General features: G+C 49.9%; 1 protein-coding gene across 1 annotated transcript in view; it reads left to right on the top strand.

Moving 5' to 3' along the window:
• DENND3 (DENN domain containing 3) overlaps positions 1-15,481 on the top strand; it is a 58,041-nt gene extending 42,560 nt beyond the window's left edge. The window contains exons 17-23 of the mRNA XM_007464590.1: positions 130-237; positions 2,828-2,967; positions 5,964-6,124; positions 7,376-7,509; positions 14,819-14,937; positions 15,019-15,156; positions 15,281-15,481. Of these exons, the coding sequence (XP_007464652.1) occupies positions 130-237; positions 2,828-2,967; positions 5,964-6,124; positions 7,376-7,509; positions 14,819-14,937; positions 15,019-15,156; positions 15,281-15,481 (1,001 nt within the window). The remainder of the gene's footprint in view (positions 1-129; positions 238-2,827; positions 2,968-5,963; positions 6,125-7,375; positions 7,510-14,818; positions 14,938-15,018; positions 15,157-15,280) is intronic.
• The last annotated feature ends 3,295 nt before the right edge of the window (positions 15,482-18,776 follow it).

Below are 18,776 nucleotides of genomic sequence, written 5' to 3'. Positions count from 1 at the left end.
TCGTCTTCACAAATTATGAAGTTTTACCCCAGAGCTAATATACCCTAAGGAAAGCAGAACGTGCAAGGCTGTTGGATGACCTGGGTCTACTCCAGTCTGGGGAACTAATCCCCCGTGTCTGCATTTCAGTGCCCATGGCAGTTCCGAAGACGACCTCAGAGACCCTGAAGCACAAGATCAACCCTTCCGCAGGAGAGACCTTCCCACGCGCCATCGATGTCCTGCTCTACACCCCAGGTGAAGACCATTCCCTGCTTTGTCACTGCTGTTTGTTTTGTTTTTAAATTTTATTGATGTATAGTTGATTTACAGTGTTGTGTTAATTGCTGTACAGCAAAGTGACTCAGCTATACACATAGATACGTTTTTTTTCATATTCTTTTCCATTATGGTTTATCACGGGACATTGAATATAGCTCCCTGTGCTGTACAGTAGGACCTTGTTGTTTATGTCGCTGCTGTGTTTGGAACAATCTGAGAGCTTAAGACTTGTGGTCAGGGTCAGCGCTGAAGTGGAAGGGCAATGGCAGGATGAGGGTGGACGGGGACCAGGTGGTTTTCGACTGTTGGAGGGCGGAACCCTGAGCAATGAGGTGCGGCCCTTCTGTGGACTCAGAGGCTGGAGCGGGGCCGTGAGGGGCTGAGTCCCCGTCCGGCCTTGCCATCCTCACGTCCGGTGGATAAAGGCCCTGCGCTTCTGTCTATGGTCGGATCAAACCCGTTGTCACCAGGATGGGATGGCTGCACCTCCTATGCTGATGTGCACATCTGACAACACGGCTCTTCCTGCTTGGAGTGGTCGGGCGGTCCCACAGACTATCAAGGCCCCTACGAGCTGCGTCAGTGATGACAGCAAGAAGACAGGGTCGCTGCCCAGGCCTGGGGGTAAACAAAGACGGCCGTGTGTCACAGGCGTACAACTGTCCAAATGCTTTTACTTAATTCTGACTTGCAGAGAGTTGCAGCAGAGGGTTGCTCCAAGGTTATAGTGTTGGGAACAAAGGAGCTCAGTTCCGGGCAGAAGAGAGCCTTTGAGTCCGGTCGCCCCGTGTTCGGCCTGTCCGCATCAGGAGTTGGCGGCGGCGTCTGTGCACCCCCGTCCTTCACCCTCCGAGGTTCGTGACCTCGCGGGGCAGTCCAGCGATCCACAGCCAGGAGCTGACGTTCCACACGGTTTCCAATGGGCAAATTGAGTTTCTGTGGCAAAGCAGCCTCCCGGTAGGAGAGTCTATCTCTTCCCTGAATGTCCAGAAGACCCAGTAAAGCAACAGATCTCAGGTGAAAGAGAGTAGAGAGTGGCCGAGCCCATCCCTCTGGAGACTTCATTTATCCAGTCGAGGCTCTCTGTTGATGTCACTCGGCTGTGATAGCACAGACCAAGACACTTTTCATCACGGCATCTGAATAGACGAGCTGTCCTTAGATCTACGCTAGTTTCCCTTAAGTTAAGCCTGACTTAAGACTCTGGGTTTCCTGTCATCATGGGCTAGTTCCCGTCCCTCTGAGAACATCTAGAAGGGCCGGACAATGTATAAAAAAACAAAGGAGAACAGGGGGGCCCCTTTTCCCATGCAGTGGCTGCTGGTACTGGAAACAGTGGCCGAGAGAGCTTTGGCCAACCATGTGGGGTCAGGGGGACGAGCCTGGGGTCAGGACGCACCCGTCAAGAGGCGGGCAACCCCTCCAAGAATTCTGAGAGTCAAGGGAGCCAGGCCCCGGGCACCGAGCCCGGCTTCAGAGCATCCCAGTCTCTGGGGGATTGCAGACTGTGTCTCAGTGGGCAGGATCTCCCCCAAGGGGGCCAGGAGACCAATGGCATGAACACCCCAGAAAGACTGGCAGATTCACACTTCTTGCACTTAGGACGGAGGTGGTGCTACAGAGCAGGGGAGGGGAAAGACGGTCTCCGTCACAGAAGGCGTTGGGCTGTTGTGCATCCGCGTGGAGAATGAAGCTCGACCACACCTCAGATCACACGCGGCCATCACTTCACAGTCTAAACATGAAAGGCAAAAACATAAACAAATGAAACTTGGAGACGATAACATAGAAGAAGATATTCATGACCTTACGGTAAGGAAAAAATTCACAAATAGCATATAAAAAATACTAGCCATAAAGGAACAGACTGGTGAGTTAAGGATTTTTAAAAGAAACTTGCAAATGAGTGAAAGTGGCGGTTGCAGACTGGGACAGGAATATTCACAAGACGAGAGAACCGACAAGGGGCTCGAGTTGGGGATATTTAAAGAACGGCTACAAGTCAAGGAGCATGAGACAGCCCGATTCAGAAATGGGTAGGAGACGTAAAGGCTTCACCACGGAGGAGATCCAGACGGCCGGCTAAAGCCAGCAGCCTCACTGGCATCTGGGAAACGCAAATAAACCACAACTGAAAAACCAAAGTCTTCACGCCGTTAGGATGGCCGAGACGGAGAGCGCTGCCCACCGCCCCACGTTGGCGGTGACGTGAGGCAGCGGGAGCCCAGCTGCCCTCGGGGACGTGGCCACAGGCTCCCTCCTTCCTCTGTCCCTGCGCCCACTTCCCTCTGCCTGAAACGCTGCCCACGAGTGAATCCTCAGGCCTCCCCCAGATCCTGGCTCAGGGAAGCCACCCCCGGGCTCCGTCTGCCTGTGTGTTTCTCTAGCTGGAGCCAGCTTGTCCCCGAGACTCGAAGCTCCGAGGGGCATGGAAGCTCGGGCCGTGCGCACCTTTGGATCCTGGGCACCCAGGGTGGCACCTGGCCGGGCAGGACCTGAGTCATGTATGAGCCACATGCTGATGCAGCAGAGGGTTTCACCGTTTCGGGTTGCTTTTCCTCTTTAGGGCATCTTGACCCAGCAGAAAAAGTTGAGGATGCTCACCCCAAATTATGGTGCGCTCTGAACGAAGGCAAGGTGGTCGTATTCGATGCTTCCTCTTGGACAATTCACCAGCACGGCTTTAAAGTGGGCACTTCCAAACTGGTGAGTAAACGAACGCACACGGTACTCAGTCAGCTTCCAGGTTAACTTGGGATTTTGGAAACTGAACACATCCACCTGTATAGGTAGTGGGATTCACGAATCCCACGGCATCGCTGAATCCTGCGAGTCTTTGATTTTTATCTCAAGTTTTAAAATGTAAGCTTGTTCCATCCTTCACTTAAATGTTCTCCTTTAAGTGAGCAGATAATGGCTTTAACCACCCCCCCGCTCTGAAATCTAAAACAGGATTTCAGTCATGGAAAGGGCAGTGTGGTAGTCTCACATTTACATTGTCAGTCACCAAAAGCAGACACTAGAATCATTTTAACACATTTGGGTTCGAAAACTAAGAACCACTTAAGTCAAATCTGCATGATACTATAGTTATATCGTGGTTGAGAAACCTCAGGTCTTTGAGCTTTTAGACTGATAGCCTAGTCAACTTTAATTAAAAGAAAGTTAAGGGACTTCCCTGGTGGCGCAGTGGTTAAGAATCTGCCTGCCAGTGCAGGGGACACGGGTTCGAGCCCTGGTCCGGGAAGATACTGCCACGGAGCAACTAAGCTCGTGCGCCACAACTACTGAGCCTGCGCTCTAGAGCCCGTGCTCCTCAACAAGAGAAACCACCGCAGTGAGAAGCACGTGCACCACAACAAAGACCCAACACAGCCAAAAATAAAGAAATTAAATAAATTAAAAAAAAAAAAAGTTCATGCAAACACAGCCTCACCCCACCCCCACAAACCCGAGGTCAAGTTTTAGGCCTGTAGCCCTCAGTGCCAGCAGGATCAGCCCCCTGCTTTTTGGAGACTTCTCGAGGCCTTGCACAGCCCTTTGAAAATCATTTCTTATTTCTGTACTACGAGATGTCAGCCATGTGCCCCAGGGCCTCCATGCCTGGAACGGGTCGTGTGAATTCGTGTTTCCAGATGAGGGGTGATCAGTGGTTTCTTTCCGGTGGGGCTGCCTTTTAACTCGGCACTCCAGGTATCTTTGGCGATACCACCCTACTGTTCAAAATGCTGTCACACCTACTCCTTGGTGGGCTTCATCCTGTTCAAGACCCTCTGAGGGCACAAAGGAAGCCACTGTCCCAAGGGGTTTTTGCTAGGAAAATCCTCAGGCCAACTCCTTTAACACAAAACTTCTTTTTTCACGTTTAATGTAAAAAACATGGTGTAGTGAACTTTACGTACCTAAGTGTTCCTCATTACTTCGTATCATCAACTTTGATGGCCATATTCCACCATCTAAAGATAATGTGACAATCTATGCTTTCAAAACTGGGGTGAAACAGAAAAATTGTGAATTCAAATATACGTTGCCAAGAGGGTGCGGGATCATTCTAAAGAAGTTGCTTAACCATTTTCCCCGTGTTCGGATAATGAGCCTCAGATGATAAAGGAACGGAATCCAAGGCACATTAAAGTAAAATATGTGCAAAAGTCTAATAACGCTTTAGATGAAATGAAAAACAAGGAGAAATTAAGGGCTTCACTCTTATTCTAAAATTTAATTTTTTTCCTGTTGATTCTTAGTTACAAGCATTTCAAAGACTGTTTAATAACAGAATAACTTAAAATACTTGTGAAAATAAAATCATATGGTTGCATTTTGTATCAATCTCTTCTGCTCCCCAGTTAGGCCAGGTAACATTTAATTAAAGCAGAAAGTTATCCAATTATGCGAAAATATTTTCCCACTGGTTTCACAGGGATATTTTGTGCTGTTTCAACAAGACAGCAACTGGGGCAGTTCTCTCTAGAAAATGCCGCCTCATCTGAAATTTGAAGTTCCAAGTGGTTTATCTAAGATATCTTTGGGCCACCAAAGAAATTTTACTAAAATGTTACAACAATTCTCAGGTAGATGCCTCAAAAGAAAGGACTTTTTAAAATGATTAATTCTGAAATGAGCAAGGTAGCATCTTTTTCTAACTTATGAGAATGTTTGTTGGTAAAAGTAAAGCTATCAATTTTTATGAGCTCTTTCTTCTGACAAAGATAAGTACCAGTAAGCACCATCGGTACTGATTATACAGGATTAGATCTCGCCTCAGCCCCTCCACAGTGACGTAACTGTTGCTCTATGAAATCTGCTTGGATCTGACAATCTGAGACCCTCGTTCGGTTACCAGTAAAATGTTGCCCCTATCACGGATAGAGTCGGACACCGCTCAGGAAGCGTTTAGGGAACGGTTTTTTAGGGATGCAGTCGGGTTGGTTGAGATATACAGGCAGACACATTTGCGTTTCACATGTTTTTGTGGCTTTTATAACTCTTCAGTGTTTTAGTTCTTAATTTCTAATTTCAGAAAGTCTGAAGAGAGTCACTGGCATTGACCTTGCTAAGCCGGAATCCCGAGAGCGCCGTTCTCTTAGCTGCAGGAGCACCGGCTAATATACAGTCTGTCCTCATTATCTGCAGATTCCATATTTGCAAATTTACCTACCCGCTAAAATTTATTTGTAGCTCCAGAGCAAATACTTAACGGTGCTTTCATGGTTCTCCACAGACGTGCACGTCTCCAGAGCAGGGAGAAATGGGAGCTGTGTGCGCGTTCCCAGCCGAGCGAGCTCAAGCCGGGCGACTCTGCCTTCTTGGTTCAGCTCAAACTGTAGACACGTGTCCTTTTCACGGCCTATTTAGTGCCACGTTCTTTGCATTTCTGTGCTCTTTATCGTGATTTTGCTGTTTAACATGGTGCCCTAGTATAGAGCTGAGGTGCCAGAGGCTGGAATATGCTTTACAGAGAAAATGTGGACCCATGCAGTTCAAACCTGTGTCGTTCAAGGGTCAGAGGCATCCTTAAACAGGAACACATGGCAAGATGATGTGTTGATCGAATGACAAGAGCGTGACCAGAGGCCGGCAGGACCCTAAGCCTGTCGGTCCCTGAGCAGCAGCTCGGCGCTGGCTGTGAGCGCACGGGACAGAACGACTGCCGGGAACACGGGGAACTGACTGCTCTCCTGCTCTCTCCTCGGCCCCCTCAGAACTGCATGGTGATGGCGGAGCAAAGCCAGATGTGGGTCGGCTCGGAGGACTCGGTCATCTACATCATCAACGTCCACAGCATGTCCTGCAACAAGCAGCTCACGGACCACCGCTCCAGCGTCACGGGTCTGGTCGTGCAGGACAGAGCGCAGGCACCCAGGTCCGGCCAGGCTCCCCTGGGAGGAGGGGCCATCTGGCTCTTGCGTGGGTCAGGGGTCCCAGAGGGAAGGGTTCCCATGGCCTGCAGGGCCTGGGCTGCACAGGGGGAGCAAAGCGGGTCTGGAAGGTGAGTCAGGGACATTCCTGTGTGGTGTGGCCATGATGGGTGCAGAGAAGCGGCCTCTGCTGGAGACCGAGTCCAGCATGCACACTGTGGTGCTCGTAGCAGCTGGCACCCAGCCTTCCTTGCCTGTTCTTTGGCTCTGGTGTTTGCCTGCCATCCTGGGCCTGTAGACGCATCACCCTAACCCCCTGTCTTCTCATGGAATCCCGTGTGCCCGTGTCCAAATGTCCCCTTCTTATGAGGACACAGGTCAATGTTGGATGGGGGTCCACACTATTAGCGGCATTTAACTACTGGAAAGGCCCTGCTGCCAAATAAGGTGGCATTTTGAGGTGTTGGGGGGCTAGGATGTCAACATATCTTTCTTGGGGGACACAGTTCAACCTGTAAGATGTATTTACCTCATCCTTCACCGGCTTTACCAGGTTAAGAATGCAAGCCCCCCAAGGGCAGTCCCATGTCTGTCCTGCTCTCTGCCGTGTCCCGTGCTTGGGACAGGGCCTGGACACAGCACATGCCCAGGGGAGATGTGAGAACCAGGCGGGGTCCCTGTTTCCCTCTGTGAGGAAGCGGGGCTCAGTGGGTGTGTGAGGCATGCTGAGGTCACCCACCCTTAACGGGCAGCCCCAGCCCTGGGCGCACAGCTCCTAAGCTTTTCTGCCGCTTCCCTCTGTGCCACCCCCATCCCCTTGTGCCCCAAGTTTCAGGGGTGCCTCCTGTCCTCAGCCGGGTGGACTTAGGTCCTCACGTGAAGATAACACGCCATCAGGTGGTGGAAGGGCCGTGCACAGCACCAGCTGAGCGCGCCTCCCCACAGCTGCCAGTCACTGGCGCCGTGCTGATCCTTGGACTTAAGCTTGGAGGGGGCATGTGCCATTCCCGGCCCCTGGCGGGAGGGGTGGATTTTAGTTAACAGTCCTTTATGGTTCTGTTCACAATTCCTGGCGGAGCCAATAGCCGTGTTGGAGGTGCCGGGGTGGGCGGGGGGCTCTCAGAAACCCGCCACCCTGACGGCGCTGGCGTCTCTCACTGGCCGTGTTGTGGATGCTTTACCTGGTGGGAACTTGAAAAGGCACACGGTGTTCTCAGGGCCACAGTTAAGCACCTGCACGCGTGTTCACCCCACAGCACTGTGTACTCATGCAGCGCGGACGGGACAGTCCTGGCCTGGAACGCGAGCTCCCTGCGGGTGACCGGCAGGTTCCAGCTGCTGGGTGACGGGCTCTCGGCCATCAGACTGCATGGCGGCCGCCTCTGGTGCTGTAAGTGCTTGGTCCCTGCCCTTGGCTCCTGGCTAACGGCAGGGGAGCCGAGGCCCCCTTCCTCTGCTACACGAGTTTCCAACTTTGACTGTGAAACCCTGGTTCCTTCTTGATGCACGCGGCTCCCCACACCCCTCCTGAGTTTGCTGCGTCCCCGGCGGCCCTACTCCCTGCGCGGCCTCCCCGCCTGCTCCTGTCTCTGCTCTCGCCGTGCCCCAGGGGGCCGTTGCCACTCCTCCCTGCAGCCCTCTGTGGCCCGGTCGTTTGTGTGTGGGTCACATCTCCCCAGCCGTGCTGTGTGCTCCCCTCTGCCCCTCCCAGCACAGACCTCGGGCGGGGACGTCTGTGGGTCTGAGGGGGGGCACTTCTGGGTGTGACGGGGAGGTACAGACACTGTGCCTAGTGACGTGGGTGTTCTGCATTTTCTGAGCATCACCGCATGGAGGTTTTTTGCACTTTGAAGTCTTCCCTGGTGTATGCCAGGTAACACGGGTGATGGTCGTGAACATTTTTTAAATTGCAGCGTTTTACGTATGATGAGATGCACAAAATGTATGTACAGTTTGTTGTGTTTTATATTTTTTATTTTTTATTTTTTGCAGTACACGGGCCTCTCACTGTTGTGGCCTCTCCCGTTGCGGAGCACAGGCTCCGGACGCGCAGGCCCAGCGGCCATGGCTCACGGGCCCAGCCGCTCCGCGGAATGTGGGATCTTCCCGGACCGGGGCACGAACCCGCGTCCCCTGCATCGGCAGGCGGACTCTCAACCATTGCACCACCAGGGAAGCCCTGCCTGTTGTGTTTTTTAAAAATTTTTATTGGAGTATAGTTGACTTACAGTGTTGTGTTAATTTCAGGTTACAGCAAAGTGAATCAGTTATATATATCTCCACTTTTTTTTTTTGGATTCTTTTCCCATTTAGGCCATTACAGAGTATTGAGTAGGGTTCCCTGTGCTATACAGTAGGTTCTTATTAGTTATTTTGTGTATATAGTAGTGTGTATATGTCAATCCCAATCTCCCACTTTATCCCTCCCCCCACGTCCCCTGGTAACCATGTTTGTTTTCTACGTCTGTGACTCTACTTCTGTTTTGTACTTATTGTAAATAAGTTCATTTGTACCTTTCCTTTTAGAGTCTACATGTAAGTGATATCATATGGGATTTGTCTTTCTCTTTCTGACTTAGTATGACAATCTCTAGGTCCATCCATATTGCTGCAAATGGCATCATTTTCTTTTTTAACGGCTGAGTGATACTCCGTTGTATATATGCACCACATCTTCTTTATCCAGTCCTCTGTTGATGGACACTTAGGTTGCTTCCATGTCCTGGCTATTGTAAATAGTGCTGCAATGAACACTGGGTGCATGTATCTTGTTTCAAATTACAGTTTTCTCCAGGTATATACCCAGGTGTGGTACTGCTGGGTCATATGGCAGTTCTATTTTTAGTTTATTAAGGAACCTCCATAGTGGTTGTATCAATTTACATTCCCACCAGCAGTACAAGGGGGTTCCCTTTTCTCCACACCCTCTCCAGCATTTACTGTTTGTAGATTTTTTTAAATTAATTAATTTACTTACTTATTTTTGGCTGTGTTGGGTCTTCGTTGACCCACGTGGGCTTTTCTCTAGTTGCAGTGAGCGGGGGCTACTCTTCGTTGCGGTGCATGGGCTGCTTCTCATTGCGGTGGCTTCTCGTCGCGGAGCACGGGCTCTAGGTGTGCAGGCTTCAGTAGTTGCGGCATGAGGGCTCAGTAGTTGTGGCTCACGGGCTCTAGAGCACGGGCTCAGTAGTTGTGGTGCACGGGCTTAGTTGCTCCGCGGCATGTGCGATCTTCCCGGGCCAGGGCTCCAACCCATGTCCCCTGCATTGGCAGGTGGATTCTTAAGCACTGTGCCACCAGGGAAGCCCTGTAGATTGTTTGATGATGTCCATTCTTAGTGGTGTGAGGTGATACCTTATTGTAGTTTTGATTTGCATTTCTCTAATAACGAGTGATGCTGAGTGTCTTTCATGTGTTTTTTGGCCATCTGTGTGTGTCTTCTTTGGAGGAATGTCTAGATCGTCTGCCCATTTTTTGATTGGGTTATTTGTTTTTTTGATATTGAGCTGCATGAGTTGTTTGTATATTTTGGAAATTAATCCCTTGTCGGTTGCTTCGTTTGCAAATATTTTCTCCCATTCTGAGGGTTGTCTTTTTTGTTTATGGTTTCCTTTGCTGTGCTAAAGCTTTTAAGTTTTATTAGATCCCATTTGTTTATTTTTGTTTTTATTTTCATTACTTTAGGAGATGGGTCAAAAAAGATCTTGCTGCATGCAGTTTATGTCCAAGAGTGTTCTGCCTATGTTTTCCTCTGAAAGTTTTATAAAAAGTGTCCGGCCTTACATTTAGGCCCTTAATCCATTTTGAGTTCATTTTTGTGTATGGTGTTAGAAAATGTTCTAATTTCATTGATTTGCATGTAGCTGTCCAGTTTCCCCAGCACCACTTATTGAAGTGACTGGCTTTCCTCCATTGTATATTCTTGCCTCCCCTGTCATGGATTAGGTGACCATAGGTGCGTGGGTTTATCTCTAGCGTCTCTATCCTGTTCCATTGATCTACATTTCTGTTTTTATGCCAGTACCGTACTGTTCGGTTTGTTGTGTCTTGATGAAAGTATACACCACATAACCACCCGACAATCAAGACCCAGAACATTTCCATCACCGCTGCTGGTCCCTCTGTGCTCCTCTCCAGGTGGCCCCTGCTCGAGGGAAACAACTCCTGAATTCTGTTATGGATTTGTTGTGCTTGTTCCTGAACTTTCTATAAATGGGCTCTACAGCATGTGCTCTTTTCATCTGGCTCAGTCAGGCAACATGACGTTTTTAGGATTCATTCATCCTTTTTTATTGTGTGAATGCTACAGCCTGGTTAGCGGCTCTCCTGGCACTCTTTTCCACACGTTTTATATCCCCAGCAGCGGATATGAGGCTTCCAGTTCCTCCCCGTCCTCAGCAGAACTTGTTATTATCGTAATCATCCTCGTGGGTGTGAAGTGGCATCTCGTCGCGGGTCTGGTTGCATTTCCCCGATGCCTCATGATGTGGAGCATCTTTTCATGGACTGCTCGCCATCCGTGTGTCTTCTTCAGAGAAATGTCTATTCATATCCTGGGCCAATCAGTCTACTCACTTTCAAGGCGATTAATCATATGGTTGAGTGTACCCTACTTATTTTTTTTTCCATTTTTCACATCTGTACTTTTTTCTTTTGTTCCTCCTTTCCTGCCTCCTTTTAGACTGCTCTTAAATTCAAGTTAATCTTCTTTATTGTCTTTTTAGCTCTGTGTTCAGTTTTCTTTTTTGCGGGGGGAGGGGGCCGTGCCACGCAGCATGTGGGATCTTACTTCCCCAGCCAGGGATCGAACGCACGCCCCCTGCAGTGGAAGTGTGGAGTTTTAACCACTGGACTGCCCAGGAAGTCCCTAACTCTGTGTTTTTTGTTCCACTTTTTAGTGGTTGCTTTAAGGATTTCAATGTGCAACCTTACCTTCTCACAATCTACTTTAAATAACTGTCACACACCACTTCATGTATAATGGACACAGAGCACAGCAGTAAAATTAATTCCATTTACCTCTTTCTCTCCCTTTCCTATTGTTGTTAAATGCAGTATTTTATTTCTATGATTGTGATAAAGCTATTTTAAAAAATTCTGCCTAAGTGCTCGATGGTCTTTCAAAGAAATTAAGAAAAAAATTGTTTTAGCCCATATATTTACCATTTCGGGTTGAGCTTCACTCCTTCTTAAAATCCAGGTTTCCATCTTGCATCACTGCCCCTTAGCCTTAAGAATTTCCTGTAGTATTTCTTCCAATATGAGTCTGTTGTAAACAGATTCTAGGCTGATGGTTTTTGTTTTTTCCCCGGCACCCTAGAAATACCATTCCATTGTCTCGTAGCTTAGCTTGTCCCTGGCAGGAGGTCTACCGTCATTCCCGCTGTTCTGCTGAATGTAATGTGATCTCTGTAGCTGCTTTTAAGATTCTGTCTCTGGTTTGCACGAGTTGGACTACAGTGTGCTTGGGTGTGAAGGGCTTTGTGTTTATCTTGCTTGCAGTTTACTCCCTTGAATTTGGGGAAAACTTAACCATTACCTCTTCCATTATTTCTCTTGCCCATTCTCTCTCTCCGTGTCTTCTGGGATTCTAATTATATATTAGTAATATATATTCTAATTATATTATTAGTTAGACCATCTGATAATGTCCCACAGGTCTCAGGCACTGCTATAATTTTTTCCTTCTTTTTCTTGTGTGCTTTAGTCCTGCTAAGACCTGAACCTTTCTTCTTCTGTGTCCTGTCTGCAGTTAAACCTATCCAGCAAATTTTCATTTTAGTTCTAGAACTTCCATGTATTTTATAAGGAACTTTGATTTTCTCTCCTAAATCCTATATTCTTCACTTATCCTCTCCATATCTTTCTCTAAGTTTTAAAACATATTTGTAATTGTTGGTCTAAAGTCCTTGTCTGCTGGATACTGGATCATCTGTGGGTTTGCTTCTGTCTGCTGTGTTTCCTGTTGGTTTTTAGTCACATCTTCAAGCTTCACATGTGTAGTGATTTTCACTGCATCCTGGATATTGTTAATGACACGCTGAGGAGACTCTGGACTGTATCCTTAAGTCTTGTTCTAGAAGGTCATTAAGTTACTGGCAGATCATCTTGATCCTGTGGGGAGGCTTGGTCTTAGGCTTTTCTAGGGTGAGTATATGTCCGTTTTGACCTTAGTCCTGGTATGTGGTCTTTGTTCTTACAGCATGGCCCTTTTGGGGTTTCGAGGAATATGCCCAAGGTATACACCAAGCCTCTCCTACAGGGATGAGCTAGAACTTTGAACTCTTGTCTCTGAAGCCTGTGAAATCCCTCCTCAGGTCTTGAATGTTCCAGTTCTGCTGTTTATACACAGTTTGGGAGTCAGCCAAGGATTTGAGGAGAATTTATACATGCATTTTGGGGATCCCTCATTTGGGAGATATCCCCCCTCTATTTCCAGCCACACTGGCAGCGGCAGCCCCAGCCCCAAACTATACCCTCAACCAAGATGGCCTGCTACGTACTGCTAGAATTTTTATCCCTCAGTGCCCCACAGAGAGCCGGGAGGTCCCCTCAGAGGAAACCCAGGTAACTGTGCAGCTCACTGAGTGTCTTTCTTTTCTTTCAAAGACCATATCCCTCAGCTTTGGTTGACCTCCAGTGACTGTCAGATGTGCGTGTGTCCATCCATGGATGCATTTTGGACCAAAAGTTGCCTGTTAAATATAGTGAGAGACATGACAGATTAGGATGAGGATGGATAACCTTGTTTTCAGGATGGAATCCCTCTTATTTTTCAACTTAACGAATACAGTTAGTAGTTTTCCTATTTAACAACAATGAGAAAAGGACAAGAGGAAAGCAGGGCTTCTTTGGGTAAAAGAGAGTGTTTGCTGTGAAGTGTTGTTCCAAGTCTTTATCTAAACAAGGACAACAGCTAAAGCCTTGGTCACTCATCAGCTGTGGTCCGTGGGCCCTGAGGTGTGGCCTGAGAGTGTGTGTGGTGGGGGACAGGCGACGCCTCTGACTCCTCCCCAGGCCCTTGGCGAGGTGAGCCTGAGGGTCCCTGGCTTCCCTTTCTACTTCCGTCCCAGTATTTCAGACCCTGCATGCCTTCCCTGTGTCTGGATGGAAGCTGCCTTTACTGCAGCACTGCCCCTCTCCCAGGCCTGACGTTTCTGGGAGGGCGTGGACCCTGTCGCTCCTCCCTGTGGCCGTAGGTCTGCTCTGTGATGTTGCTGGCACGCCTGTGGTTCAGGCTGCATGCAGCCTCCGTGTGCATTCAGGTTCAAATCCAGGCGTTGTCACCGATGACTGGTCACTTTGGGCTGGTCCCCTGCACTCTTGGAGTTTCTGTTTCTTCATCTGAAACGTGAGATGGAAATACCATCCCTCCCACAGGAGAGCACGCTGACGGCTGGGAGATGTGAGAGGCAGAAAGTGGGGCCTTGGAGCGTCCGTGAGTGTGAGGGTTGGTGACAGTTACCCCAGAGGACCGCTTCCCCGGATCTCGTGGACAGAGCTCTCCCCAGGTCCTCCTCCCTTCCACCGCCCACGGCAGGGGCACCTTCCCTTTGGGTACCTGGCCCACCTCGAGGACAGTGATGGGTCTCACCCACATCTGTCGCCCCCATCCCCCACTCCGTGTGCAGCAGGGCCCTACGTGCTCGCACGAGCAGGGTCGCTGTGAACCCTGCCCTGTGCAGCGTTGGCGGGCGGCGAGCGTGCTGGTCGGCGCCCCCGGGGGCATTAGCGCCTCTTGGCAGGACTCCTGCCACCCAGGTCTTGCTGACAGGCAGCGGCATCCTAGGGGCCTGTTAATTAGTCCAAGTGGATAACGGCATCTCGGGATAAAAGGAGGGATGCTGGGGTTTGCTTATTAGGTCTCAGGCAGGAAAGAGAGGTATGGGCGGGCTCTCGCCACCTGTGACTGAGAACCCAGCTGAGCTTCCGAGTCCTGAGGGCAGCCAAGGACACAGGGGTCATTCCTCTGTGGACCTGGAGTCCACCCACCATGACAGGAAGCTGGAGCCCACCTTGGGGACTCGTACCCCCTCCCTCTGGAGCCAGATGGCACTGCCTGAGGGCAGGGCTGTGTCCTCCTGTCCTGGTGGCCTCAGCACAGGGCGGGAGGTGGAGGACGCAGGCAATAAAAGCCAAGAGAGGACAGCCCTGCAGCTCTTCACCTGTCCTTGAACCTGACTCCGTCTCCCCTGCAGCCTTGATCTGACCTCCTACCTGCGGTACTAATTTTGATGACCTGTAGCTCTCATGATGTGGAAACTCTTGGTTTGCTGGAGTGAGTAATAGAAAGAGACAGAGAAGAGCTTAAACAGAGAGACGTGTCCCATGGCGGGGCACCATCACCTGGAGCTCTAATCCTCACCGCCGGGGGTAGCAGATGCCGTGGCCTCAAGTGAAAGGAAATGCCAAATAACCGTGGCAGGAAGGGTTCCGAAAGCCTCAGAAGAGGGCGCTGGACTCCAGCCGTTTCCTCGTCGGTAAAAATGGGGCTAATGGTCGGAGTGTCCCTGCGAGAAAAGGCGAAGGCGCCAAGGGGCAGCTACAGTTAGAGATGCCGACACCATGGTCAGACGTGGTACAGGAGCCGTGGCCCCGCCGGTCACACTGCAGGTCACACTGCGGCTCTCACGGTGCTTTCATCCCTGTGCTCCGAGCTCTCTCTGCCTGCCCCTCATGCTGGCTCTTCCGCCCCGCAGGTACCGGTAACAGTATCGTGGTCGTGAGCACGGCTGGATTTCTTCATCGAGAACTGAAGATCGGCGAGAACTTTAAAGAGATAAGCACCTCCTTCCTGGGTTTCCAGCTCATGCCCGAGGTAACCCCGTGCGTCAGGTTGGGCCGGTGCCCCCGTGCCACTGGGCTGCCACCGCCCGCATCGTGACCCGCTCCACTTTAGCAGGAGCAGCTCTGGGCGGCCTGTGCCGGGTACGACGACATCTACGTTTGGAGCCTGCAGGACCTCGCCCAGCCCCCGCAGAGGATCCACCTGCAGGACTGCTCCAAGATCAACTGCATGATCCGGGTGAAGAAGCAGGTAAGGCGGCCCCGGGGCTGCTGATCAAGGCCTGGCCGGGAAGGACGTGGGTCTGGGGGTGCCCGAGAGAGCACCGCACACCTCTGAGTGGGCTGCTTGTGAGGTGCCCGTTTCTCCTCAGCAGATCTGGGTGGGCGGCACAGGGCTGTCGCAGGGAAGATCCAAGGGGAAGATCTACGTGATCGATGCCGAGAGGAAGACGGTGGAGAAGGAGCTGGTGGCCCACACGGACACGGTGAAGACCCTGTGCTCCGCGGAGGACAGATACGTGCTGAGCGGGTCCGGCCGCGACGAGGGCAAGATCGCCATCTGGAAGGTCGAGTAACCAAGGACGCGTGTGCCCTGTGAGCGCGCGATGCGCCCTCTGCCAGCTCCTGGCGCCTCCCCAGAGAAGGCGGGTCTGAGCCTGGGGCGGGGGCACTGGGGGGGCTCCGCTGCGGGGGCCTGTTGGGCTCCCTGGCCTCAGTTACGAGACCGATAGTGTCGCACTTTCTCTCCTGGACTTAGCTGATTAAACTGGACCGTTTCAGGCTGGGCTGCCTGTGAGGCAGCCTCTGCTGAGAAGTCACCCTGTGCTGTCTAGACGGCTCCAGAATCCACGACCTGGGCCAGCACCAGGCCACCCGGGAGCAGTTTAGCCGGAGCACCCGTGACCTGCAGACCTCGGGTCTTGCTCTTCCTCCACTTCACTCACTCGCCAAATACTAAGCACCAGATTCACAGGAGCCCGACAGCCAGACACTGACCTCTTGTTCGCAGCAAAGCTCATGAGAAGGGGGGTATTTTAAATGACCACGTTGTGGTTGAACAGGCTTGCGCCTGCCCTTGCTGTCCCCCGACAGAGCAGGTGACCAGCGCCTGCCCAGGGAGGGGGACAACACTGGGTTGAGGCTGTCGGGACAGGGCTGAGCCAGCTGACGCAAGCGCTGGGTTTTTTCCTTTTAACTAATGCAACGTTTTTTATAATGAAAAAACCTAGAGACTTTTTTCAACCAGAGGTCGGCGTTCCATCTAAAATAGCACAAACAAACCCTTACCAGATACTCGTGTCCGTTTCCGCTGCATCTGCATCCTAGGTGCACAGCGTGTATGTATATGTAGATGGTGCCTTATTATTTAACTGAGGATAATACTAGCTATGCTCTTATCTTACTAGCTATAAATATTTGCAAAAGGGACCTTTTGTACATTTTTACCATTACCGTTGAGCTGTCGTCCCCCAGTTGTCAGCAAGGGAGGTTTTGGCACCGCTGCACTGCGTGAAGGCTCGAGGCCTGTCCCCTACGGGCCCACGATGCACTCTGCAACAGGGGGCTGGCTGGCTGCCGGACCCTCCCCCCTGGGCTCTGGGGACTTGGATAGACATCATGCTGGACCTCGCTCACCCTGAGAGGTCTGTGAGGGTCTCTGTCAGGCCCCCAGCACACAGCCAGGCTTCAGAGGCATCTGCAGTGCCTCCCAGGTGAGAGCTTTGGCCAGGCCTCCGGCTGTGTCTGCAGAACCCAAGCATTCTGGAGGGTCTGATCACTGACTGACAGTTTGGAATGTTCTGAGACTGTGGTGTGGAGAACAGCCAGGCGGCCTAATCCGCCCCTCCCCCCCCCCACCCCGAGTCTGTCCTTCTGGGGAGGGTGTGTTCCCAACTGACTTCTAGAAGGAAGACTAGGCCAGCAGCAAATGGCAGAAGGTGGAATTCTGCTTCTGTAAACACATGAAAAATTAGAGTAAAAGCCTGTCAGAAATCCACATAAATTATTGAATTCCAACCCACATGTAACCAGGTATTTTCACCTCGTTGGTAATAAATTCTCTTTTTTACTAAAACACTGCTGTGCAGTTTCCTTAATTTATCCAACATTAACTGGTGGCGGCACTTAAAAATAATACAGGTCTGCTCAACATCACTAATTATTAGAGAAATGCAAATCCAAACAACAATGAGGTAGCACCTCACACCGGTCAGAATGGCCAACATTCAAAAGTCGACAGATAACAAATGCTGGAGAGGGTGTGGAGAAAAGGGAGCCCCCCCACCCCCACCCCTACACTGTTGGTGGGAATGTCAGTTGATACAGCCACTATGGAGAACAGTATGGAGGTTCCTTACAAAACCAAAAATAGAAGCACCGTATGACCCAACAATCCCACTCCTGGGCATATATCCAGACAAAACTCTAATTCAAAAAGATACAGGCACCCCAATGTTGATAGCAGCACTATTTACAATAGCCAAGACACGGAAACAACCTAAATGTCCATCGACAGATAAATGGATAAAGATGTGGTGTGTGTGTGTGTGTGTGTGTGTGTGTGTACAAACACACACACACACACACATATACACACAATGGAATATCACTCAGCCATAAAAGAATGAAATTATGCCATTTGCAGCCACATGGATGCAACTAGAGATTATTATACTAAGTGAAGTAAGTCAGAAAGAGAAAGACAAAATACCATACGATATCATTTATATGTGGAATCTAAAATATGACACAAATGAATCTATGTACGAAACAGAAACAGACTCACGGACACAGAGAACAGACTTGTGGCTGCCAAGGGGCAGAGGGTTGAGGGAGGGATGGAGTGGGAGTTTGGGATTAGCAGATACAAACTATTACATCTAGAATGGACGTACAACAAGGTCCTACGGTAGAGCACAGGGAACTGTATCCAGTATCCTATGATAAACCATATGGAAAAGAATATTTTTAAACAGTGTGTATGTATGTATAACTGAATCACTTTGCTGCTCCACAGCAGTAACTAACACAACATTGTAAATCAACTAGACTTCAATAAGAAAAATATTAACCCCGGAAAAAATTAATACAGGATCATTTTGGATTTGTTCTTGTTCATTCTAAGCACCTGTCAAGTTACTTTAATGCAGACTCTTCATTTCCTTTGTTCTTGGTGATAATTTCCAAGTTCTTATTTGACAGTGACTTGCAACTGAAATGAGTACAGAAAAATCAGAGGCTTTTAGGAAATGATCCTTTATATAAAAGAGGAAAAAGAGGTGAACAAGGGAGTTAAAAGGGGAGTAAATTGGCTGGTGCAAGTGTATGGTTCTGTATTTATGTAAAAAGAATCTTGCCAGTGGAGTTTGTGGAAATGAAAAGGGCACTTTCATGCCTTCGGTGTTTCCTCTGTGCTTTGGAGAGATTCCACGATGAACGATTTGTCATGGGAAGGCCCCAAATGAGCCAGAATTCATTAAACAGACAATGATGCCTTCCCTACCTCAGCTTTAGAAACCGGAATTAAATTGGTACCAAAAAGAAGTGTTTACCTTGAACTAGAAGCTCGTTTACTGTAATACAATTTCAGCTTCTCCAGCCGCATTTCAGACGATAGACAAGAAAGCTTGGTTTGGGGGCTGGCACGGCGCCACGATGACAATCAAAAGCTCAACCCACTCCCTGGTCACAGGGAATACTTTTATGATTTGTTCTCGGAAGATGCGAATGCACTGGTTGCTCTCAAAGGACAACCTTGGTATTGGATGTGATTGTAACATCTGAATTACAAGTGCATGACTTTGGCCCATTTCTAGGGGACTCCTTAGGAAGATGAAGCGGTGTTTTATCCACATGACTGGGGGGGGGGGG

This window comes from Lipotes vexillifer, unplaced genomic scaffold (genome assembly GCF_000442215.2).
Source record: "Lipotes vexillifer unplaced genomic scaffold, Lipotes_vexillifer_v1.1 scaffold394, whole genome shotgun sequence".
NCBI lineage: Eukaryota > Metazoa > Chordata > Mammalia > Artiodactyla > Lipotidae > Lipotes > Lipotes vexillifer.
Note: the sequence above shows the minus strand (reverse complement) of the source record. Positions and strands in the feature narration are given on the sequence as shown.